Here is a 26,321-nt window from a genome sequence, read left to right as displayed (position 1 = left end):
AGGCCTAGAAATACCCCTGCTCCTCTGCATCTCTGCCTAAGGTGGTAAATACCCAAAACGTGGACTAGGAGTGGATATGAGCTGGTTAGCCCACAGTTGCTGCAGCAGCAGCCAACTGATTCATTCCTTGAAGAGCAGAAAGAGTGGAATGCTGACAGGAAGGAAAAGAAGGCCTCGCTTCTTCAGCATGAAAAGGATATTTGTGCTCCATGAAATAACCTCTCCATATTAAAATGTGTACTTCTTTCCATCACTTCACCTCTATACAAATTTGGTACACATAAGAAATATGAGAAATCTCATTTGCTTGCTGAGTCTTAACTTAATTCAGTTTCTTTGATGAGCAACACACCGGGCCTGCTTGGTAATGACATATGTATGCTTAACCACATCAGAATATATATTGCAACATTCCTAATAATAAGGGAGATAGAAAATACACATTAAAGATGCAATTTGTTTAGAGATAAATAAAGATAAAGAAACACACTTTATGAGAATATAAGTAAAGTTTTCTTAATTGTGTAGAACTTGGTGTTTGAAATTTTAATTTATAAATCCTATTATGTTTAATGTTATTTATCAAGTAAAGTGCAACCAAAAAGTAAAGAGTGTGGTAGCTGTTATGTCAGTCTGTTAATTTTATCCATAGTAAACAGTCATCGTTTAGTTCAGAACCATTAAGCCAAGCAAATATTGCCAGCAAGTTTAATTTTTACTTACTAATGTCAGGAAAGAGAAATGGCTTAATACATGACAAGCACTCACAAGTATGAAGATACATTTTATCAGCCTCATACATAAATACATTCTTACTCATCCAGAATGTATAATAATTAATACTAAGAGAGTAAAAATAATTCATTTATTTTACCTCAAGTTTATTAATGTAGAAGATGATGGCAAACTACAAGACGGTTTTATATTTATTTGCAAAGCTATTGCCACAAATTATTTCCATGTACGCTATATGCAAAGTATTCAAAGTTAGAAGCATAAATAATATTTGGATATCAGGAAAATTCCTACTAATAACCCCATGAGAAGCAATTTATATATCTAAAGCCCAAAATTATCTTAAATAAAGGAGAAGTATTGTATACTACAGAATATAAGCTAAGCGACGGTACCACATCTACACCAACATATAACAAAAGGATTTTATTTACCTTGAAGAAACTGCAGTTTTATAAAATGGAAGAGAACAGAGTCCTTTTGGAATTTAGGGAAATTTTCTCATTCATTTTTACTTATAAATATACTTTGCTTTTCAACGAGCCTTTACTGTTTTCATATTTCTCTTCTATATTTCCCGTAAAAAAATAGGTAAGTGAATCAATATCTTAGAATTATTTCTCTATTCTTTATTTTTTCCCTTGCAAAATATAATAGCCAGAAAATTATAATGATAAGGGAACTCCTTTGATCTGCCTGAATGTCTTAATTCTTTCAGACATAATGCCATATATTATTGTCTGTTGTTTTTAGGTTAATACTGACGTTGGCTAAGTATACACAAAAATGGCTGAAGAGCCCACGAGCTTTTTATACTGTGCTCACACGAAGTTTGTGGTCTAATTTTTAATATTAGCCTCTACTTGAAAAATACCATTTGAAACTAGCATCTCAGGTGGGAGGACCAAATGAGACTTTGCTCACAGCCACCAGGACACTGCTGATGAGGTGTCCAGTAGTTGCATAATTATGTCACTTTGTTTGAAGCTGTGTTTCAGTGCCAGGGTTTGACTTAAGCCCGCTTCCAATTCCGAGATGCTGTGACGTCTGCCTTTCCTACTTCCGTCTTGCTCTTAGCTCACTTCAGATCCCCAGAATCCGGAGCGGGTTCATTAGTCTCATATGTCCAAACCAACAAAGTTGTGTGATTAGGTTTCCAGCTTTAACACAGAGGCTGAGATGCTGCTATATAGCTCATTACATGTGTCGTTATTCTCTAAGAACTTGACTTATGGCTGTTTCGAGGCAGTAGCTGCCAGTTAGTGAGATCCTCATGCTACAGCTAATGACATTTCAGGATAGATTAGGCATCCTGCATCAATCTAGCAATTGGAACATTCTCCAGATCCTCTGCCCTAACCTGATGAAAACTTTGTGATGTCATTTACGATTCCTGGTACACTCATGATGATCTTTCTCTTGATCTTTCATTTCTTCATCCACTAAATATTTATTTAGCATCTAACTGTGGTCTAACAGCATGGTAGATGAAACGGAGTTTATAAGTTTAATGCACAATCCTTTACAGCAAAAAAAACTAAAATCTAATCAAAAATTATTGTCAACTACGTAGAATTTTACACAAACAGACAAGTACACCTGGGAAAAAGATTAAAAAGCTGCATCCCAGAGAGTTACGGTGGGTATCTCTAGATGCCAGGACTACAAGCAGTGGTGCCGGTAAATGTTTAACAACTGGCTCTCTTCTCGAGAGTAATTCTAAGATATTGATTCATTTATCCATTTGTATAGGAAAGATAGAAGAAGAGAAATATTAAAAAAGACATTAAAAAAACAATATTTACCAACAAAAAAAATACATCAAAAAAAAAAAAACCAAAACGCCCTGCTTTGTAGCATCTGCTGATTTCCATGGTGTCAATACTCACATCGTGGCCTATTTTAAGCCGCCAGAGTAATGTCAATCAGCTCACAAAGTTTCAACTCTTGTAAGCCAATATGAGCCCCCTCCAGCACACCACTTTATACTTTGTTTCAAAATGTTTTTAATACTAATAGTGGTTGACCTTAGGAATAGAAACTAGGTGGCCGGGGACAGGAATGGAGGTAGACTTTTTTCTCTATACCCTGTTTTGCCTTTTAAATTTTGAACCATGGGCTCTATTACCAATTCAAAAATAACAATAACTTAAATTTTTTAAATCCTCAATAAATATTTGTTACAACTGTGATCAAAAGCAGTAAATGATATTTTTAATGTCTCTTACGATTAATAGACATGTATATAATGAAACATTTAAATAACAATATAAGATGCTATATGTTAGAATGCCAAAGGAGTGGCACAAATTTAAAAACCACGTTGGAGCCTAATGGAGGGAGAAATTAATGTAAACTGGAAAGGTCAGTAAAAGCTTCATGGAGATTTGAGCCGAGTTCTGAAGTATGAGCAGGATTTGGACAAGCAGAAAGAAAGGAAGGGGATGACACACAGATGATGAGCCGGCTGGCCACTGTGCCTGGCATTTATATTCCGAATGAATGATACCACTTTTCTCCATCTCTCCAGTGCGGAGCTGACATCCCCCACAGGCTCTACTTCTTACTGACTTCTCCCTACTTAATTAGGCTTCAGAGCAGGCTGCAGGACAGCCAGGTGCTCACCACAATCAGTCCGAACACAGACAAGGTTGGAAGCGGGGACTGACACAAGGAGGAGAGAAGTCATCTTCTAGTTCCACGTCATCTCGAGTAATAACATTAATGTGTATTCAGTGTTTGTTTTGTAGCAAGCACTCTGTGGTCTAATTCACAGAGCATAATTCACAGAGGAATAACTCAAGTCTTATTCTTATGCTTCCTACCCGGTAGGCAAGAACACGTGCTCAGATGAAGCACCACGCCCTCACCCCACCCACCCCCAAAACACCTAGGAAATGAGCTTCCTTTGGCATGCAGAAGAGGTCTTTCATGAACCTTATGGAGAGCTGGACCAGCACCTAATCGCTGCCAGTTAAAGGATGACAGATCAACTACTCATTTTGACAGACATTTTTCAACATTTAACTGGTTTTATAGCTAACCATCCTGTGGAACGCAAAATTCATTCACTTATCCAGGCACACCTTTTGCAAACTACTTCAGCTTAGTGGATACCTCAGGTAGTTATACAGATCAAAATCAGACATTTTGGGGACACTTTGGGTTTTTTAATGACAAATGTGAGAATTTGATTACACCCATTTTAATTTGCATCCAGTGATAGAGTATTCTTCAGTCATTAAAAATAGATTACAAGTGAATATTTATTGGCAAAGGAAAATCCTCAAAATATTTTGTTAAATTTTAAAAAGTAAGTTAAAATATTTTATGTACAGTATGATTCAATTTTTTAAAAATATTATCTCTATATACTTTAAGTAGACATTTATAACTAAAAATATTAATAGAAACTATCTCCAACAGGGGTAAAATTACAGGTGGTTTTGACTTCTTTCTTTGCAATTTTCCTAACTTGTAAAATTTACTATAAATATTATGTGTAGTGTTTGAAATCTGTAGCATAATTAAAATTTTCACATCCCATAGGATCCAACCATCAATACATGAGAGTAGAACCCACACTACTTCCTGAGGAAAAGCTTGGCCGTGCCCTTGGGAACTGCCTACTTCAGCCACCCACAGGCAGAGGTGGGTACCTTCCATTCAGGCATGTCCTTGTTAGGCTCCCCAGTTTTTATAATAAAATGTCAGCATTTGCTCCAACTCAATTGCTGTTCATGCTCAATGGTTAACTCTCACTGAACTGTCGACAAAAAATAGCTGCAATTCGGGTATTTATCAGAGAAGTCAAACTTGAATTCGATATTATTCTCAAGAGCTGCACTGAGAAAAGCAATTTATATGGAATATTGCCTGAAGGACATGGTCTTTTATCAACGTTTCATACAGGAGGTGCTACCGGCATTCTGAGCAGGAAAACTTGGTTGTACAGAACTTGCACGCACACTACCGACGACCTCCAAAGCAGTACTCCTTCAAACACCTTCACACCTAGATGCATGTTACTGGCATCACTACAGATGTGCTTTTTCCAAAGTGCATTGTGGCATGATGCTACCAGTGACACAAAGCCTTCTGAACTTGGTTCTCTAAAGACACTCGCTACAAATTCCCATAAAAGGCCATAGGAGAAATATGTCTCTGGTCTCAGAACCAAGAATAGTTGCATTCTCTTAATCATCCAGCGGGATTTCTATTTTTTCTTTGACCTGATTTGAATATTGCATTTTATTTTTATCTTGTTGTCCTGTAAATATCTCTATAAACCACCTTAAATGTTCTGTGAAAGAAAGGAGAGAATAAGCAAGTGTTCAGGAAATGACGACACTACAGAGATGGGTGAGAATAAGAGTAAGGGAGGAAAGATAACTTCAGCAACAATACGAGGAAAAAGCACAATACTAACCATAACACAAGGTCTGTCAGGGCGATAGGAGGTTAGCAGATATCACAGTGGACTGGGAAGAACACTGGACTCAAGAATCAGAAGAAGTGGGTCTGAGTCCTGGCTCTGTCACTAACTAGCTAAGTGGTGCTGTGAAAAAATGGGCAGAGGAGAACCTACTCTCTCAACCTCTCACAGACACTGAGAGATGCCACAGCCCAGAGGTCCAGTGGGCTGGCTCCATAATCATACTACCTGGGTTTAAACCCTACTTACTCTTGGGGACCTTTAACAACAACTTAACTTCTGTAAGGCTTGTTTTTCTTATCTGTAATGTGGGAATGAGAACACTGTCCTTGTACTATTATGGGACTTTTGTGGAATTTTTTCTCTAGTATTTGCAATTGTGTTATATGAATTTACAGATGAGGAACCTGAGGTACAGAAGAGTTAAGTAATTTGCACAAGATCACAAAGCCAATAAGTGATAGAGCTGTGACTAGAATGCATGCAGTCTGTCTCCAGGTCTACACACTTAACCACTATTGAATACTGATGACATATGAACTCATGCATGTAAAGCACAGAGCACAGTGCCTAGCACACAGTAAGCCTTTAATAACTGTTACCTTATGAAGCAAATGCAAAGTGCCTTACAAATCTAAATGATTTTTTTTTTTTTTTGGTGAGGAAGATTAGCCATGAGCCAACATCTGTTGCCAATCCTCCTCTTTTTGCTGAGGAAGATTGGTCCTGGGCTAACATCCATGCCCATCTTCCTCTACTTTATAGGTGGGATGCCTGCCACAGCACAGCTTGATAAGTGGTGCGTAGGTCCGCACCTGGGATCCAAACCCACGAACCCGGGGCTGCCTGAAGTGAAGTACAGAAACTTAACCACTACACCACTGGGCCAGCCCTCTAAATGATTTTTTTATATCATGGAAAGATATACTATATCTCAAATATGATATTTTTTAGGTAAATGTTATCAAATTTATAGATGACTCAAAGCAATAATAAGTAAAACAAGAAATTAATATCAAATTTAACAAGCATAGCTGGACAGCATGAGAGCTGAGAACAAAGATTTATCTATGAATATATTCATCATGGTGTTATTTATTAAAGTTAAAAAATAAAATGAGTTAAATATCCAAAAGTACGGGATTGATCAAACAAAATCTTATGCACACAGACAAAAGGACTGGATTAAAATATGACAATTTCAACATTGGTCTGCTTTTGGTAATATGATTCGTATGAATTTTCCTATTTCTTTACACTTGTCAGTTTTCCAAACTTTCTACCATGAAAATATATTTCATAACAATTTTAAAAAACAAATATTATTTTTAATTGAAGTAAGTCAAAATAAAGCCCTATGTATAACTTTACCAAATCTACTTCATAGGAATAGTAAGAAAGGATCTGACGAAGGATGACTTGCTGTCACAGATCCTTTCTTATTATTCCTGTTCTGCATGACAGCAACTCATCCTTCATCATATCCTTCAACAAGGATCTGCCTGATGAAGGTCGGGTTTTTCAGTTGTCCGTATCTGTACTATATGGTGCTAAAAAAATCTTCAAAGGATTTTACTAAGTATTAGATGGAAAGGTGTAGATTACAAGAAGTCCGTGCTGGTCAAACATTCGTTGAGTTAATATATTCAACTCTAGGAATCAACAAAACATTGACTATGTGGGATATGTATAGCTGAGGGCAACAGGCCTAGTGAAGTCTGCTGATCAAGCCTCAAGAGGAGCAGATAGAGCCTCAAGAGACCCAGCCTTGACTAGCCCAGAGACGAGAGGGCTAAGACAGGAGGCTGCAGTGGCCCTCATGTATGTAAGGGATGTCATCCTGAAGAAGTCTGGGTGAGTTCCATGTCTCTACAAATGGGGTGGTGGGAAAAAGTTATAGGGCAGAAACATCTAGTGCCCATAATGCAGGGGAAAATTTCTCAGCAAGTAGAAATAAGCAGCAATAAATCGGGCTGCTCTGTGAAGAACAATCTTCTTTTATTGTATATGAATCATGTTGCCTACAAGCCCAATTGAAATGGGCAGAGGCACACTGCTGTAAGCACGGAGCTCATCTGATATCAATCACCAGAAGACGAGGCCTCTCCCTGGGACCAGAAACACACACCAAGGGGAAAAGTGAACCCTTGGAGATGGGACCTCTTCCTTTCTCAATCTGCTTTGTGGATCCTAAGCCAAATACCAAGTGAGTGTTAAATAGCAGCACCCTCCTCTCAAACACAGACCAAACCTGGGAGGAAAGAAACTCAAGTGAGGGGTCTGGGACATTATACTGATCCTTTGGAGCTAAAGATGGAATAAGATCAGGCCTTAAAGCCCTGAGGGTAAGTCAGATAGAATGTAATTAGGAACCTTGCTCTCTATGTTAACTTGCTATATTTTGTTCTCCACATATACTTGCTTCTGTTCACCCTTTAGTGTTTAGTAAAGATTTGCAAAATCCCAGGCTGCCCCATCTCTAAGAGAAACCAAGAGGATTCTCCCATACCTGACAGGATCATTAAAGCCCTTATATATGTAAAGCACTTTACATATATAATCTCTTTAATCTACACAACAACCAATAAAGTAGGTACTATTATTACTCCCATTTTACAGATGAAAAAAATGAGGCACAGGGAGGTTACATGACTTGCCCAAGGTCTATAGATAGTAAGTGGTGGCGCAGGTATTCAAAATATAAACATGAGGGAACTTTCATTGTCAGAACTGTGGTTATTCTTTCAGGAAAGAATCATTTAAAGCTGTTTGGTATTATTTAGTAGCAATTTATGCATATGCCAAGTGTCATGAATGAATTTCATCTTCCTCTTCCCATTACTCCCACCAGCTCTCCTAATCATGCTTCTACACATTCACATCAAAAGGAGCAGCTCCTTCTGCTTTTAGGCAGATCTCAATTACTTGTGCTTGTGATTTTGCATAATGTGGCAAAATTATTCGAGCTGTTTTAAACCAATCTTGTATATAGCGTCTCTTGCTTTTGTTTACTTCTCTTTAATGTGTTCATTTAACCAGATATAACGAAAACACAAGAAACTCCAGCAGCCACACTTACCTGTGATCCAAGTGGTGAATGGAGAGAATAACTCCGGAATTTAAGTGGCTCTGTTTGAGGGTCACCAAGATGGTAAATTCATGTTTATTTCTCAGCTTCTGAAAAAACTGTTCAGCTGTAGCAGTGGATGCTTTTATACTTCTGGGAGTATCTAAAAAAGAAATAAACATACACTAAGAATAGACTAGAATTTGGTTTTATAAAGTAACTTTTACATACAACATTTTCCTAAAAACATTATCAAGTAATAACTGATAAATACCAAGTTTCAGACTCTCCTGGTAAATTTTTTCAGCAAGACTTTATGCTACATATAACACACGACAGTAAAACCACAAGAAATACTGAACTTGTCTCTCAGGAATCTTTTTTCAAAAATGTTATCTTTGAGGCAAAAAAATCAAATGAACCCTATTTAAAGAAGTGTGTTCCCAAGTTTTCTCCTTACATACTTCCTATATCCTAAATACCATAGCCACGTCGGTGTCAACAATGAACAAAAAGATATAGCTCCTAGAATAGGACCTAAAAGACCACGATAGAGTCATTTAGTTTTTCTGACACCTCATGAGAGAAAATTGGATTTAAATCTATGTGCCAACCTCCACATTGATGTCTTTAGCCAGAAGGCTTGCTATAAATAGATTTTTTAAAAGATCATTGAAATTAGTCACTCTCAGCCTTCTGTGAAGTGGATGAAACATTAAGATCAAATTATCTTACCATATTTGTTGAAAGAAATACATAGAACTTAATTTCCATGTCCCTCTCCCCAGGCTTAGAGAAAGCCTAGCCAAGGGAGATTTGCCTGGGAAAGCAGAAACTTTTACCTTACATTTCCACCTGGTTTAGTCTTGCACTAAGATATGGAGGAAACAGACAGGGAGAGAAACGGATTTAGTGGATAGGAAAAACCTATCATTCAAGCTGTCTGCTAACTGAGCATAAGGCTCTCCTATTCACAGTGTGTGCAAAGGGATGATGGGAGCCAGAAATACAGACTCTGTTATCAAATCATTGTCCTCTTCTCTATGCTTTAGACTAGGTAGGTTAGGTAAGTATTTCTCAATGAGGAACCTACTGGCCCTTGAAGAGAACAATTCTGCCTTGTGCGAGACTGTCCCATGCACTGCAGAACATTTAGCACCCCTGGGTCCTGGGCCCAATGAATGCCGGTGGTATCCAACGCCCAGTCCTTGTGACAACCCAAAGTTCTCCCACACATTGCCAAGCATTCCCTTGGGAGCAGTGCAGCACAAATGTCGTTGAGAACCACAACCTCGATGAAACAGAGATTACAGGATTAACCCAAAGTTCCCCACCTTTCTAGCCCCACAAATTTATGGAATAAAAATGTAATTACTGGGCCTGTGTCCATCACTGGGAATGCAAAGACACAGAGAAGCCCTCAAGATACCCATAAAACACAGGAAGGGACAAATAATCCTAATACAATGAAAGAAGTGCTGTCATACACGTAGGTACAAGGTGCTGCTGGATCACAGAGGGAAAAGGAGCCAACATCATCTGGAGGCAGATCTCACAAAACAGACGGCATCTGATCAGGAGTTCACCAGGTAGAGAAGAGAGGGAAAAGCACTTTAGTTATAGAAATAGCTTACGAAAAAGCAGAGCGGTGTGAAAGGGCATGACATGACTGAAGCAGTGAACAGCAGCCATTACGAGATGGAGCTGGGCGGGAAAGCTGGACCAGAGAGGCAGGACATTGTGTGCCAACGTAATGGACATCAACTTACCCTCTTGGTAAAAAAATAAATAAAAACACCTTTTATCTACCACCGAAAAATGATCCCTCTCCACTCTTAACCCATGACCTCCTCTGTGCTAGAAGTACCCTGACCAATCAGAGCATCACCTATCCCTGTTCCCAGTAATTGATTCAGGAACAGACACCTCATCCAGGGCAGTGAAGTCAAGCCCAGGATATTTGTTCAAAGTTTTAGAAAAAAAGAAACTTTCTTGTTTCCAAAAAGAAACTTCCTCAATATTCACAACTCAAAAGCATAACAATAATCTGCAATTTCTGCCACGGTCAACGTAATAGTTTCTCCCCAGGTTCCATCAGGGATAAGACAGGCTGCAGAGGGGATTCCACACAATTCCGCCTAGCTCCAAAACTTTCTGCTTCCTCAAGGAGGCATACAAAATGTCATTCGGTGCGAATAATTCATCTAGTGTTAACTTTTAATCCATTCTACTTTATATACAAGGGAATCATTCACAAACTGCATTACTTCATTTAAATTTGATAGATAAAAACAAATTAAAATTAAATTATAAATATTTATTATGCTTCCCCCCTTTTCAGGCAGGTGGAGCTTCAGCAGCGCCCTTCGCCTTGCTGAGCAGGATGATAGATGGGGATGCAAACGAGAGCAATGGAGAAAGGACTACCCTGAATACAGAAATGATGATCAGACCCACAGAGATATCCAACGGTGCAGCCCAGAGAGCTTGAGCTCTTATAGTGAGAGAAGAGGAATTTAGAAATGGGTGGCAGCTGCCTTACAAGGTGGAAGTTTAGAGAAGAGATGCTTTAAAGAGGATTTTTAGGAAGTTTTGCTGTTTGCTATGTGTAGAAAACCTTCACTAAATCTTTACATTATTCTCCACTGTTTCTGGAGTCAGATTTGCAGGGAGAGTTGAGAGGTTGTATTATTTTTGTGGTTGGTTGGTTGGTTTGTTTGTTTTGTTTTCAGATGAAATGACACATGAAGATTGACCTGAAGATGAAAGCAAGAAGGATCTAAAAGAATGAATTACATTTGAGTATCATTAGTAAAAATGTAAGTCATCATGGTTGAAAACATGGTGAAGGAAACTGGAGGTGAAGGAAAGCTGTTTTAAAAATTGATCCATCTGCATTCTGGAAACATTTCTTTGGTGGCCATGTGAAGGTTATCTAAGAAGGAAGAAAAATGAATACTGAGAGAACACTTAAGAAGCTTTGGCAATTCAGGTGATCATTGACTTTTATGTTAGATTTCACATATTTTAAACACCACATTTTCACATCCCTAAACTACCTTTCCCAAGTCAAACTGATTTTCTTGGCTTTGACCAGCAATGGTGATACAGAGCTACTGGGCTTTGCACTGCTTGTCAGACATGTTGATGAGGGTAGGCCCAAGCAAACACCAACGGAGATATTTGCATTGGGATACTTAAGGAAGTGCTTAAGGAGACCTGCAGAGCAGAACCATCCTCCACCCCACCAGAGTAGTAGGTGGGTCTTATGGGGTCTCCATCAGGCTTAGACTTGAAGCTTATTCACTCATGCAGGGTCACAATTCAGGACAGGATCTCTCACCCTGTCCACCCTCTCCTCTCATCCCCTTATCTTCCTGTTTTGCTCCCTCTATGAATGTAGGGTGACTTACATGAAGGAGGGACCCTCCAGCACGAACATGGACAGCAGAAGCCCCATTCAGCTCATGTTGTAGTGACAGGTAAAATAATATTCTTTTTTTTAATCCTGATTAACCAAGTTCATTGCACAGTGGTTTAAAAATTGGGGCTTGCATGAACTTTCCACCTGTGATGCAGTGAGGGGCAACGTGGAAGGCCGGTGGGAGGAAGAAAACCCGGCCTGACTTACCATGGCCTCAGGATGGTCTCCTCACCTGGCACCCCCAACCCAGGGCCCCAGGTCAAAGGTGAAGATTTTTAAGTTACCTGGATGTGACAGAGAGAAATATAAGTCATGACTGCAACATAATTTTCAGCTTTCTGTCAACAGAACACCATCTCCCATCAACCCTTACGTCACCCTAATAATATTTAAATCTCTTGTTCCCCTTACAAACATATTTTCAAGAATTCATTATACCTGAGTCCAGAAAGGACTTGATGAAGGCATGAACTCTTGTGAGTAGCATCAGAATAAACAGGAGGGGTAAAATTCAATAGATATTTAGAAAGTAGAATCTAAAGAATTTGCTTACTGATATAACACACAAAAGATAAAAGAAAGAGAGAAAATTGAATCCCATTGAATCCAAAGTTTCTAGCTTGAGAGACAGAATGAAAGGAAATGCAGTAGAAGCACGACGGTACTCAGATGGATTTCCGTTTTAGAAATGGTAATTTTGAGGTGCTATGGGACATGCATGTGGAAGTGTCCAGGAGGAGGCTGGCACTACAGAATTTGATCTCGAGAGAGAGGTCAAGGTTGGCAATATAAATTCAGAAGTCATCAGAATATGGTATCTAAAGTCATAAGAGTGCCTGAGAAAATCATGGGAATCACAGGAATGAGAGGAGGAGGAAAGGATGGACCATAGAAACACTAAATCTGTAGCACACCAGGAACAACACATATAACTTTATATATATATTCATACACACACACGCACATAATGCTGCACATCGGATACTATACAAACTTCATCCTTCAAAAACGTATAATATACTTTTCTCCTTTCAACCCACATTCCATTTTGCTTTCACAAAGCCCTGGAAACTTAACAGGGGCAACTATCACTGGTTCCTTTTCCAGTGAGTAAAACAACCCAAGGAACAATCGCATGGTTCACCCAAAGGCACCCAGCAAATTAGAGGTGTAATGGGATGGCAATTTCTGGTCCAATATTCTTTCCACTAAATTGCACTGTCTCCTGAACATGGCGTCTTTTATCCATGCTTAACTGCCACTCACAAACAAAAGTGCAAAAAAGAGAGCACCAACACAGAACATAATACAGAAAAAAGTAATTATGTAAGATAACATTTTTAGTTCCTTAAGTGACTAGAGTAGTGATTTTAAGAAAGGTCACTTCCCCCATTTGCATTTCTGTTTCCCAATTTATAAAATTAGCATTTCTGCCTTCTATTTTCATCTCAAGGATTATAGAATGTTCAGAGAGACTTCTGAGTTTCGGTGATTATTACTATATGATCCAATTCCTATACTCACGAGAAAATCAAGTTAAAGAAACCACTACGTGAGAATTAATGTTACTTTATTTTTGTTATCATTTCAGTTTTTGGAATTAATCATTTAATTCAGGTATGTATTAAGCAATTTCTCAACAAAGCCTATGTTTGGTTCCTAACCAAAATAAAGTGTGATGGTTATAAGAACAAACTCTGAAGCCAGAATGAGGCTCCAATGCCAGCTACGCAGATTCTTAGCTGTGTTTGGCATGTGGTAAACACCATGTGCTGGCTATTGGGATTATGATACTTATTGTCATCACTCTCACAAGTAACGAGACTACGGAACCCACTGAAACTACCAAAAGCCATAATACCCTTGTGGGGATTGTCTGAGCTTCCTTTTATTCTTACTAACCCAAACTCAGCCACAAAATATCAGTTTCCCCATTTGAAAACTGACATAAAAGTTTTTGGCAATCGAATTATCCTTAAGACAAAATCCTGCCTACCACTCTCTGTTTCTAGAGAACTAAGAATGATTATTCCCTTATAGACAAAATTAAACTGAATTTCTCTTCAAAGAGGAGCTGCCAAAGATCACTTGAATTGCCTCTTCAGAGAAAACCAGGCTGAGAAAACGGACCTTTAAACACTACTACTCAGCCCTACAGAAAAACCCATCAACACGCCCATGCTTTATTAGGTCTTTTTAATTAGGGAACCACTTGAGTTTAAAACAAAAGTTTGTTTTAGCATTTCCATTTTTATTATGTGAAAAGCCTAAAAATCCCACTAAGAAAACAACTAGTAGCAGTTTAAAGCCGTTATTAATAAATAACGAAGCAGCTCAGAAACAATTACATCAAAATATTCATTTTTAGTCACGGGACTACCAAGATGGGGTTATGAGTTCATATGTGGATGCAGTAACAATTTCTAGGGATTTAAACAATGTGCTATGTATTCTCCACATACATAGTTAAGAGGAAAAAGGAGAGCGAGAGAGAGACTGGTTTATTTCTAAAATAGGCTGTAGCTTAATGCAATTATGTAGTAAATATGGGTGTTTACTGAAGACGAGAGTCAGACTGGAGCTTCTCTAAGTATTTTTAGTGCATTAGTAGTAAAAGTAAAGAGAAGGGATTTGTCCATCTTCCAATAACAAAGAAATCAGTAAGAATTATTTTCTTCTTTTGCACTGCAACTGCATCACTACAGTTGGCAACATGAATCAAATGAGTCTTTACCCATTGACAGGTCTCTGTCTCATCTGCAGTGTGTAGAAACATAAATTGATTTTCCCCCACATAACCAGACCAATAAAAATACCATGTGCAAATTCAATTATAAAAACAGTCTAATCTCAGGCATAGAATGGTTGACTTAGAATGTTCCAAAATTCATCAAATTACCCTTTTGGAAAAGTCTCTAACTATGAAAGGTTATTGTCTTCGAAATTCAGGTTAGCAATATATGAAGTTAGAACTATTATCGTAATTACTGTCCATTGCTCTTACTCTCCCTTCAATATATCCATGCCTTTATAGTGCAAACTTTCAGGGCAAAATAATAGTAACAATTTTAAAAGCCATTAAAATTTTATTAACACTATAGATGCAGTTTGCAAAGTCCTTAAGCATGAACAATCTCATTTAAGCCTCACGGTAACTTTGAATAAATGGGATTATTAGCTCCATAGTAATAGAAATCACAGATGAGGAAAGATGGAAAGAGAGGCATAGTGAAGCCAACACACTTGCAATTATCACCATTAGCAGCTCAAAATCAGAGCTCATTTCTATGAACTTACTATATTAGAAAATTGTTGGTTTGAAACCTCAGAAGCTTCCTGGGTAAAATCTGAAATTGGCCCTGTACACGAAGGACAAGGAGAGATCAAAGAAAGAGGCAGACCATTCCAGACTGGTAGGTGGCGGGTTAAATAAGCAAGAGAACTTACATACAAGGCTTCTCTTGGGCAGCTACAAGACAAGCAGATCTCCACCCATGTCCGCCAGAATCTTAAAAATTTATATAGAGGCCTTAACTGGGTTCAGTCATGTATACCGTGCAGACGGTCTCAACAACACCTTGCTTCTCAAGGCTGCATCCTTGAAAACACCTCCCACTGTGGGAACAGTGGGCAGAAGGTACATTCCAAGGACAGGCGAGGAGGCAAGAAGCCTCCAATTGCCCAGGCCCAGCTCAAGGGTCAACTCATGGTCATGTCCTCTCAACGACCTCCTCCAACAGAACTGACAAAAGCAATCATGAAAATAATTGAGTGAACCCACCAAATTCATGTAGGAGAACCAGGATCCCAACCCAGGCCAATGTGCTTCCTATTATTACAAGATAGTGCCCTACCAACACAATGGTGGTGTACTCTGGAGAGTAGATAAACCCTCATTTTAAGTTAATTTTTATAAAAGTATATTCTGAAGATAAATAAATACATTTCTCTCGATCTTTGGATAAATTTAGGCTTTTCAAATCTACAAAACTATTCATATCATATAATTTCTCAGCTAGATACTCTACACTATTGAGACATAAACTGCACTAAATTTTAAAACCAAAAGCTTTTTAAAAAGGTAATTTTCAAATAATTCTTCTTAAAAAGTTACTGGGCAAAATGTATGAGTAATCCACAACTTTTTCATGGAGAAAACCCATATCTAATGATGCGACATCCTCACCTTTTAGACATCTATATGCCCTTTACATCACTAGGTTAAGGGAGTGCAAGGACATACTCGTGGAAAGTCGACTTGGAAATTTCCCTTCTACATTTTATTCCCATTAAACCCCAAAACAATCTTGAAAGTTTCTTTCAAATCTATAGCTAATTATAATTTGATTCAATGCACAATAAACATATGAATCTTCATGTATTATTTACAAAAATGTTTGTTGGCTCAATGTTGTAAATATTCAACCACATAAAAATATAAATATAATCAGAAACATAAGCATTAACCAACCATTCAAAGAAACAAAAACAAGTAACAGGTTCTACTCCTGGATTTAGCAACTAACTGGTTGACTTTAAGCAAATCATTTATGATTCACATGTTGGAATTTTCTTTAATAAAGTAGAACAGGGGCCAGCCTGGTGGCACAAGCAGTTGGGTGCGCGCGCTCCACTTTGGCGGCCCGGGGTTCGCAGGTTCGGATCCCGGGCGCGCACCGACACACCACTTGGTAAGCCATGCTGTGGCGGCGTCCCATGTGAAGTAGAGGAAGATGGGCACGGATGTTAGCTCAGGGCCACTCTTCCTCAAGAAAAAAGGGGAGGATTGGCCCCGGATGTTAGCTCAGGGCTAGTCCTCCTCACAAAAATAAAATAAAATAAAAAAAAATAAAGTAGAACAAAATGCAGTCAGAATGTAGGGGGGCTACAAACAATAAAACATCTCTATCATTTGGAGCTTAAAATAAAGTATTAAAATTTTATATATAGATATAATACAAGTTATTAAGATTATTCCATTTTGTTTGTTTTGATTCCATGCTAACAAGTAACTTTCTGATAATAATTTGGCTTCCTAGGTACATTTTCCTTTACAGAGAGCAGTAGCGATCAACCAGATGAGTATTCTGGTTTAATTAACTGTTATAATCCTCATTGTAGATTAAAATTAAAATTGGCACTTGAGTTTATAAGCAGCTTTTGGCTAGTGTTTAGCAGGCCCTCAGAACCTCACCAGCGAAGTTACCAGCTGTTTTGTTACCAGCAAAACTAAGAGGGTAAACGAACCAAAATAGTGTTCCTCTCTATCATCTCTTCTCCCAACTGCAATAATGCTCAAGAACAAAGCCAAATAGGCAGAAATATTAAGCAAATAAAAGGGACGATGATGATTGACGATGACAATGACAATGACGATGGTGATGATGTCATTCACAAGTTTAATAGACTGGTTGCATTCCTCTGCTGATCCTGCCTCATTACTTGTAGAGAGGAGTCTCAACAACATCATTTGAACACACGTAGCAGATTTAAGAATCAGTAATTTGCAGAACTTGAAATTAGACCAATCCAAAATACCACATCAAACTGAACCCAAACTGAGTGCATACAATTTGACAGCTAATATCAGGAGCCAATGTCTCAAATACATACGGAAAATTAAATTCATGAACTATCATAACTTACAGAACATACTTCTGCTTTTGACTACAGTCATTGAAAACTTGAATAAACGAAATGTTTGAATTTCTTTAAAAAAAAAGAAAAAAACTTGAGTTTTCACTGATCTTACCTTTAACAGTCGATGAAAAGGCCCAAGTGCCCCTTTACATACTGACACCAGCTATTGGCGTAGGAGGTATTGCTTAAATCAACAAATTACTCACCTTAACAGTCAAGTGTATAAATTTATGAATTAGGTAATTTTTCTCTCTTGTAAATTATCCCATATATATTACCTAGCTATATCTTAAATAGACATATGATTACTCTTTGTAAAGTGTTCATCTATTAAGAGAGTAACTATAAGTGCCAAAGAGAAATGCATGTAAACTTATTTTTTTAAGTGAAAACTGAATCAAGTCATTCCTTTATTTTCTTTGAGGTCTGATCAAATAATCATACAGTGCCTGAGAAGAGAGAGAAAAAAAATCTCTATTCAAAACCTGGCTATCTTTTTATCCACAGGTGTGCTGGTGTTTTGGCTTTAGTAGAATTATTAGTGTAAAAAGAAGAAAGCATGGGGCCAGCTCGGTGGCATAGTGGTTAAGTTCATGTGCTCTGCTTCAGCGGCCTGGGTTCTCGGGTTTGAATCCCAGGTGTGGATCTATACCACTCGTCAGCCATGCTGTGGCAGCAACTCCCATACAAAATAGAGGCAGACTGGTACAGGTGTTAGCTCAGGGACAAACTTTCTCAAGCAAAAAGAGGAAGATTGGCAACAGATGTTAGCTCAGGGACAATCTTCCTCACAAAAAAAAAAAAAAATGAAGAAGAAAGAATAACAAGATCAAGGTGAGATTTCTACTACGTATCTTTAACATTTGATTGATACCTATTAATTGACAAGAATAAGGAATAGGGACCTATAATATAGTTTTACATCTATAAAATGTGAAGGTTATAAACTGTGCAACCTCAGATTGCACAAGCAGATTCTAACAGAATCTTTGCTGAATAGCCAAAGAGATAATACATGGTGCCCCACCAATTATGCAGAGCTGAAGTGCTGAAATGCACAATTTCATCTTCCACCTAATAGGCCAATTTGACCTGAGACATCAATTTTGGGAGTTTGTTCTGCTTTTATCCTTCTTTAATTATAATAATCAAATTATCTGAGCCAGTTATAATAATGATGTCAGAAAATCAGAAGTGGGGGCTCAGAATTAAGTCTTGCTGCTCAGAGATTCAACAAAAAAGAGTTCTGAGAATTTGTGCAGCCTCTAAAATAAATCATTTCCCAGCCCCACTATGTTGGCCCAATCTACAAAGTTGAGCTGCTGCTTCAGTTTCTCAGCCTAGAACTCGAAACTCTGCCCCGCACATCCATCTGCTTGGTTGAGGCTCTGATGCGCTGTCAGGATCTTGCCAATTCTCTCTGCTGTCCCTCAGGAATGGATGGATCCTACTAAAAAGCGTCAGAATGCTAAATCCGTCAAATGATGCCTGCCTGACTTTGAACTGTGGGGCTACTGGACTTGCCCCATTTACCAGACTGGATACACCCTCAACTCCCACTCACCCTCACACCCTGCCTCCACTCCATCTTACTATCCTCTTGGAGTTTTTCCCACCCCTATGAGTTTTTCTAAATTAAATTCACTATTTAAATGCTATACTAACCCTGGATAAAGCACAGAAAATTTACTTCTTGTCTAAGCTAATCTCTGGACTTCACCTTTTTAGAAGGTATATAACCTCCGCTACTGATTTATCCCTTCCCGGGAGCCTTACAGCTAATTCCACCAAGCTTGTGTCTCTCCCATTTCAAGCCTTGGATTTCTCTTTAAGTGCCCCTTCCTGGGCTAAGGATTGCCTCCAGTTTTCTGCTCACCTTAATTAATTCAACAAATATATGCTAAGCACTTGCTATGTGCTGGGCATTCAGCCATGAAGATCAGGAATAATCCAGTACTAGGAACTGTCTACCTCTTTGTGGCAGAGACCACCAGTTGTCCTCCAATAGCAATAATTCTTTTTTTTTTTTTGTGAGGGAGATCAGCCCTGAGCTAACAGCCTAGCACGGCTGGATTAGCACATCCTCCTCTGTTTTTTTGCTGAGGAAGACCGGCTCTGAGCTAACATCTATTGCCAATTCTCCTCCTTTTTTTCCCCAAAGCCCCCAGTAGATAGTTGTACATCATAGTTGCACGTCCTTCTAGTTGCTGTATATGGGACACGGCCTCAGCATGGCCGGAGAAGCAGTGCATCGGTGCGCGCCCGGGATCCGAACCCGGGCCGCCAGTAGCGGAGCACGCGCACTTAACCGCTAAGCCACCGGGCCAGCCCAATAGCAATAATTCTTTTCTTCTTTTTAGTAATAAAACTCCCTACTTTTACCTGGGCACCTGGCTGTCCAGCTAGAAATTACATTCCCTAGCTCCCAGAGCTAAAGTGGCCAGGTGACTTAAGCTCTGGTAATTAGGATGTGAGTAGAAGTGCTATGTGCTACAATCCAGATTTTCTTATTAAAAAGGAAACTGACTGCCCCCACTCTCCTTTCCGTCAGACTGGAATAGGGATATGGTGGTAGGAAGCCAAGCGCTTCAATGAGGACAAGGGCGCTGGGGCCTTGAATAACCTCACGCGGCAGAGCTACCCATCGCCCCTGGAACCACCTGCCTACCTCTAGATGGTTACGTGAGAGAGAAATAAACTTCTTTCTTATTTGAGCACTGCATTTGGGCCTCCTTGCTACAGGAGCTTAGCCTATTCCCTAAGTCCACTCCCCAAGTTTCCTATGACTCATTCAGATGTTCCCCTGGGCATCATTCTTTAAAACAAGGATCAGCAAAATTTTCTGTATAAGGCCAGAAAGTAAATATTTTGGGCTTTGCAGGCCACATACATCTCTGTTGCATATTCTTTTCTTGTTATTTATTTATTTTATAATCATTTAAAAATGTAAAAAGCGGGCCGGCCCGGTGGTGCAAGCGGTTAAGTGTGAGCGCTCCGCTGCGGCGACCTGGGGTTCGCCAGTTCGGATCCCGGGCGCGCACCAACGCACCGCTTGGCAAGCCATGCTGTGGCGGCGTCCCATATAAAGTGGAGGAAGATGGGCACGGATGTTACCCCAGGGCCAGTCTTCCTCAGCAAAAAAAGAGGAGGATTGGCAGATGTTAGCACAGGGCTGATCTTCCTCACAAAAAAAAAAAAAGTAAAAACCGTTCTTAGTTCAAGGGGTCATATAAAAATAGGCCCCAAATTTGGTCCATAGAGCCATAGTTTACCCCTGGAAGCAACAAATATAGATATAATTTCCCCTAAATAAAGAGTAATTCTTTTATATCTTTAGTTAGTTATGTGTATGTCTAGAAAGGAAGACTGAAACAATGTTTCAGCTCTAAGAGGCTTAGAGCAAATCTAGATGCTACCTAAGCAGAAAAGGAAGGAGGTAAATACTCCCTGTTAACTTGCTATCATCACTGCTGTTGATGTGTATATTTGGAGGCATATCCTATCTTCTCTCGTTCTATGATGCTTTCCAAGAGCAGGGATCAATTCTGTAATTCTCTTTTTTGGCGCAGTCCACGTAGAAAACAAGAAGTGTGGCCAATTGTTTTGTTCTTTGATGACTTCGCCGCCTCCTTCTACGCCTTTTCATAACAATGTATTGTTGTCTGCTCAAATAACTAAGTAAAGGTTACAGATTTATTTTGCCTTCAAATACTACTTTGCATTGCCACCTAGTTTAATATACATACCAAAAAATTTACAACAGTGTTTTATATTGTTAGGTACTAAGACCAAAGACTCTCTCCTTTCCCCTTGGAATCTGAATTGGCAAGTCTGCACGGGATCCTAGATTTATGAAAAGAAATTAGTCCTTTGTAGAATTCTGAGATGAGCATGTCCCTAGAAAAAGGAATAACAGAGGGCATCAGTTAATGGCAGGTTCAAAACTTTCCCCTCAGATGATTATAGTGTGGGTTGAGTATTTTCTTAGAAATATAAATTTCTAGAATGTCATAGAAAATAATTTCTAATTGAATGGCCAGAAACACCTTCCAGAGCCAAATGAAAGCATTGGACTTGTCTTATCTCAGCTTCAGCATCAGTTTGGGGGATAGCTGTGTGTTGACCTGCAGAGAACGTTCAGAACACCTAAATTAGTGTTCTTGTTTTTTTTCTTTTGCTATGCAAGATTAGCTTTTAAAAAACGAATCAGGCAAAAAGTCTACACAGTGGCCTACAGATAATTTCTTCACTATATTTTACACTCTTTAAAGCAGAGGAGAACTGGGCATCACAATAATCCTGGAATTATAATGCAACCAGGATTTAGCATGTCAATTCCGACCTTCTTGACAATTCTTTTCCTTTCATGATAGCCCATAGCTCTGATTGTTTACCATGCATTTTCACTATTTTTCAGTGTGGCACTTTGTGCTCCCTTATATCTTTCTCTGTTTCAGATCTAATTGCTTTATATACCAGTCTTATATCCTTAGAAAGACTGATTTTAATCTCCTTGAGGGCAAGAACTGTACATTATACTTCTCCTTTATCCCAATAACTCAGCAATTCTAGTCCAAGACAGAGAGAAGGAGTTCAATAAATACTTGTTGAACAGAGTTGAATTAATTTCCCTTTTCAAGGTTTGGAGGATAAAACAACACACCTATCTTGGCTGGGTAAGGATAGGTCATTCCCCTCCCCTCCTAATTCTCAAGGTTTACAACCCTGGACTCGCTGCACAGCTCTAGGCAATACCCAATAATCTCACATGTAAACACACTTTATCCTGCACGAAGGTTTATGGAGAGGTCCTGGGAGGCATGGCCATACTAATTATCAGGTCCAACTACCTCATTAGTCCAGGCAAGGAAACTTGTTAGAGTTTAAGAGTCTATGAACATAATATCCGAGTGTAGTTTAAAACAAGCTGCTTTCTTTTACCCCAGAATTTCCTATTTGAACGCTATTCCAAGTCATATATTTCTTTCTCTTGGGTTCATATTCCATTTCCACAGAATTGTTTTCTTTCTAGCATTTGGAAGATAAAATGGGTATTTGTACCTTCATACCACATTTAGATATGGCTCTGCATTACATACAGATATGCGAAAGATAAAATTCTGTTTCTAATTTAGGAAATTAGGCCCAAACATCAACAATATATTTCCTATTTAAATACCAACATCCAATGATTCATTCACATATTTCCTATTTGCATACCTTCTCTCCCTTATCTGTACAATCTGACATTCACTCACGAGAAATATACCCTAATTTTGTTTTTCTTCTGATTTCTTACTTGTAGCATTATTTTTATTTATTTATTTATTTATTCTTTGTGAGGAAGATCAGCCCTGAGCTAACATCCGTGCTAATCCTCCTCTTTTTGCTGAGGAAGACCGGCTCTGAGCTAACATCTATTGCCAATCCTCCTCCTTTTTTTTTCCCCAAAGCCCCAGTAGATAGTTGTATGTCATAGTCGCACATCCTTCTAGCTGCATGTATGTGGGACGCGGCCTCAGCGTGGCCGGAGAAGCGCTGTGTCGGTGCGCGCCCGGGATCCAAACCCCGGGCCACCAGTAGCAGAGCGCACGCACTTAACCGCTAAGCCACAGGGCCGGCCCACTTGTAGCATTATTATTCATTCTTCCCTCTTGTTTCATAAAGTATGTACATAAATGCAGAAAACATAAATACAGTATGTAAATATGTGTGTGTATATATGTGTGTGTGCACGTATACATACACACACATACACATTTTTGCTATGGTCAATCTACAATTTACAAATGTGTCTGTTTCCAAAACAGTGTTGGTCAATCATTTTTTAAGACTTTCGTCTGCATTTTTACACAGAAGCAATATTATATATGATGGTTAGGTCCTCAGAAGACTCAACCTACTACAGTATGCTGTGGTTGATTTAAATCCAATATATTCTGGTTTCATGAATCCAGTAGGCTGAACTCAGAAATACCTGGCACCTCAATGGGAAAGGGAGAAATCGAGAAGGCAGATGAGATAGAGGGATGAGATAACTGAACAAGCTGTAGACTAGATATTGAAGAAGGGAGCGAGAAGTTCAATATCTAATAGTCAAAGAGGTAAAGGTGAACTCAGGTTTGGGTTGAATTGGGAAATCCAGGAAACAGTATGCAAAGCACGGAGGTGTGCAGAAGCATGGTACATTCATGGACTGAGTATTTTATATTGCTAGAGCATAAGGTTTGTGGGAGGGAGGGAGCGGGGAAACGGAAGGAGTCTAGACAGGTGGTTAGGAACAGATCATGGTTCTGTGATCTGCCTTTTCAGAGACACTGTGTTACTCAGAGAACTGCAGGGCTAAGACAAAACCAAAGCAGAAGCCCAGATATATGAACTGGACCAGCACAGTGGGGCACAAGGAAAAGGTATGACTCAGTAGGCACGTAGCAGCACAGGGCTCTTCTTAGGAACACCAGGCACCAGTCACAGTGAATTCCAATCAGTTGTACCCCCACACCAGTGGAGTGAGGTCCTGATGTATTCCATGTCCTGGTCAGAACTGGCTCAGGAACTGGGAGTGGTCGGCATACAAGGCCTCGGTTACCTAAGCCTAAAAGTGCTGACACAGACCACCCTTTACAGCTTGGCCTCCAGGTGAAACCACATTCAAACTTCCCATGTAGGACCCTAAGAATGTCTCCTCTCTACAGCACCTGTAAAGGGAATGGAGATTCTCCCTCCCTGAGCCACATTAAGCTGTAGGAGCAAGAACAGGAGGTTGAGATGCTTCTGGCAGCTCTGAAGGAATAAGGGAAGAGGGTATAGAAGAAACTCAGGGATCTAGCACTGATGAAGAAAGACTAGGGTACCCATAGCCAGTGGGGAAGGAAGAGAAGCCCTGGGGTGAAGAGGACCCTCCAACTGGAGAGCCAGTGGCATGAAAAAGACCTCCCCACTCTCAAAGTATGATGGGAGATACTCGTAGTGTCTGCACATGGATTGGGTGAGAGGTTTGTGACGCTGAAGTTCAGGTGAGTGTGACAGGGAAGCTGGAGCTAACATTTTTCTTCTTTTGGTGGATTCTTCTAAGTCTAAAAGAGAGGTTTTTAAAAAGAGATGAAAAAGGAGCTTGTACTTTAAGAGGAGGGAGGCATGGGGCCGGCTATCTTCTCAAAAACAAAAAAAAACAGGAGGGAGGCATAGAGAGCATGAGGTGGCCCCAACAGTGACAGACGCTACTGCCCCTCAGGAGCAGTGGTCACCTCTGCAGTGACCCCTGCAGTCAGAAACAGCAAGCTCCTCAAGGGTAGGGACCAGGCCTATTGTGCTTCCCCTTCCACTGTACACCTAGCATCCAGGATAGTGCCTGGCACACAGTGAGCCTTCTAGAAATATCTGTTGAATGAATAACAAGAGCTAGCATTTACTGAGTGCTTACAATAGGAGGCACTTTTCTAAGTGCTTTCTTTGTATTAGCTAAGTAGGCACTATGCATGTCCTCATCTTACAGAGAGATGAAGTTACTTGTTCTAGACTGGGGTCCCTCAACCTTGGCACTATTCATATTTTGGACCAGATAATTCCTTGTTTTGGGGGGCTGTGCTGAGTATTGCGTAATGCTTAGCAGCATCCCTGGCCTCCAGTAGGACCCCATCCCAATGGTGACAACCTAAAATGTCTCTAGACATTGCCAAATGTCCCCTGGGGGACAAAACTGTCCCTGGTTGAGAACCACTGCTTAGGTTTTCTAGCTAAGTGGTAGTGCCAGGATTCGAGCCTAGGCAGCCACTGCAGACTGTGCTCTTAACCTCTACACTACAGCTGCCGGACGAGCAAACAACAGCTGGCATTTAGTGACTGCTTACTATGAGCTAGGCGCCATGCTGAGCGCTTTCCTACGTCATCTCATCTCCTTATCACCATAGCTGTGCATCCGGATAGCTACCTTTGAAACCAAACACTATAGAAGAGGAATTTAAAGTATTTTTCTTAACAAGTTGATTCATATCTTCCAGATACTTTTTCAAATATATTTGGAGGACTCATAACTACATTTTGGTTTTCTGATGGCTAAGGCTTTGACTTTTCTGTCCCATTTTTGGTAACAGCCGTGTTCCTAACAGAACTAAAAAATGGATTAAATTGTCCGCATTAAATCAATTCGGATTTCTATTCAGCATTAAGGACTTACATCGTGCCAGTTTTATTATAATATCCTAAAACCACCTTAAAGTAGAAGCACAAATCACTGGAGAATAGCTTCCTAAAGATGTGAGCTCCAAGAATAAAATGGCCTTTGTGAAAGCTGCATGGGAGGTTACTTGATTGTAACGCTGCAAATGCACTTCAGGGGAGCCTTGACTCACTAAGAACACATAAGCAAACCACTTTCCGTAGAGCTTATCGCTCTCACTTTTTTAATTTATCTAGAAACTGAAGTCCAAGGAGTCCAATTTCAAATCTTTCTACCTGTCTTTAGTATTTAGAAGATGCAGCATGAAAAATATCCCTTATTAAAGGTAACAAAACCCACTGAGAAATATGGTACTAGAATATGGTACCATGACATTCCCCAAAGCACAAAAAGAATGTCTGAAATTATGCCAACAGAGGATACCTTGAAAGGTCAGTAAGAGCACTTAGGTTGTTTGACTATATTGAAAAACCAGCAACTACTACTCATGTGGAACAATTGCGAAAAATGGTTTTTGTAAGTAATGTCAATATGAGTTACGTAGGTAATATATAAATTGTGAGTACCGATCCTTCACTGCCTAAATGTATCTACATTTTGAATAAGCCTTTTTGAATAAGTGTGGGCACTCTGGCGTCAGTGTAGGCTGAGTTTCTATGCCAGTTCCATCGTTTTCTAGCTTTCGTAAGTTATTTAACCTCTCTGGGCCTTGGTTACCTTGGCTCCCATCTGTAAAACAGGAAAAATAATAGTACATAGAATCATTGTCAGGATTAATGTATATAAACCACTTAGAACAGTGCTTGGCACATAATAAGTGCCCAATTAATATCACACATAA

At 39.4% G+C, this 26,321-nt stretch overlaps 1 protein-coding gene across 4 annotated transcripts in view; it reads right to left on the bottom strand.

Moving 5' to 3' along the window:
* NELL2 (neural EGFL like 2) overlaps positions 1-26,321 on the bottom strand; it is a 349,420-nt gene that overhangs the window by 240,739 nt on the left and 82,360 nt on the right. For all 4 annotated transcript variants that reach the window (XM_058558457.1, XM_058558453.1, XM_058558456.1 and 1 more), the window contains exon 4: positions 8,250-8,400. In XM_058558457.1, the coding sequence (XP_058414440.1) occupies positions 8,250-8,400 (151 nt within the window). The remainder of the gene's footprint in view (positions 1-8,249; positions 8,401-26,321) is intronic.

The sequence above is a fragment of the Diceros bicornis genome, chromosome 17, assembly GCF_020826845.1.
Source record: "Diceros bicornis minor isolate mBicDic1 chromosome 17, mDicBic1.mat.cur, whole genome shotgun sequence".
NCBI lineage: Eukaryota > Metazoa > Chordata > Mammalia > Perissodactyla > Rhinocerotidae > Diceros > Diceros bicornis.
Note: the sequence above shows the minus strand (reverse complement) of the source record. Positions and strands in the feature narration are given on the sequence as shown.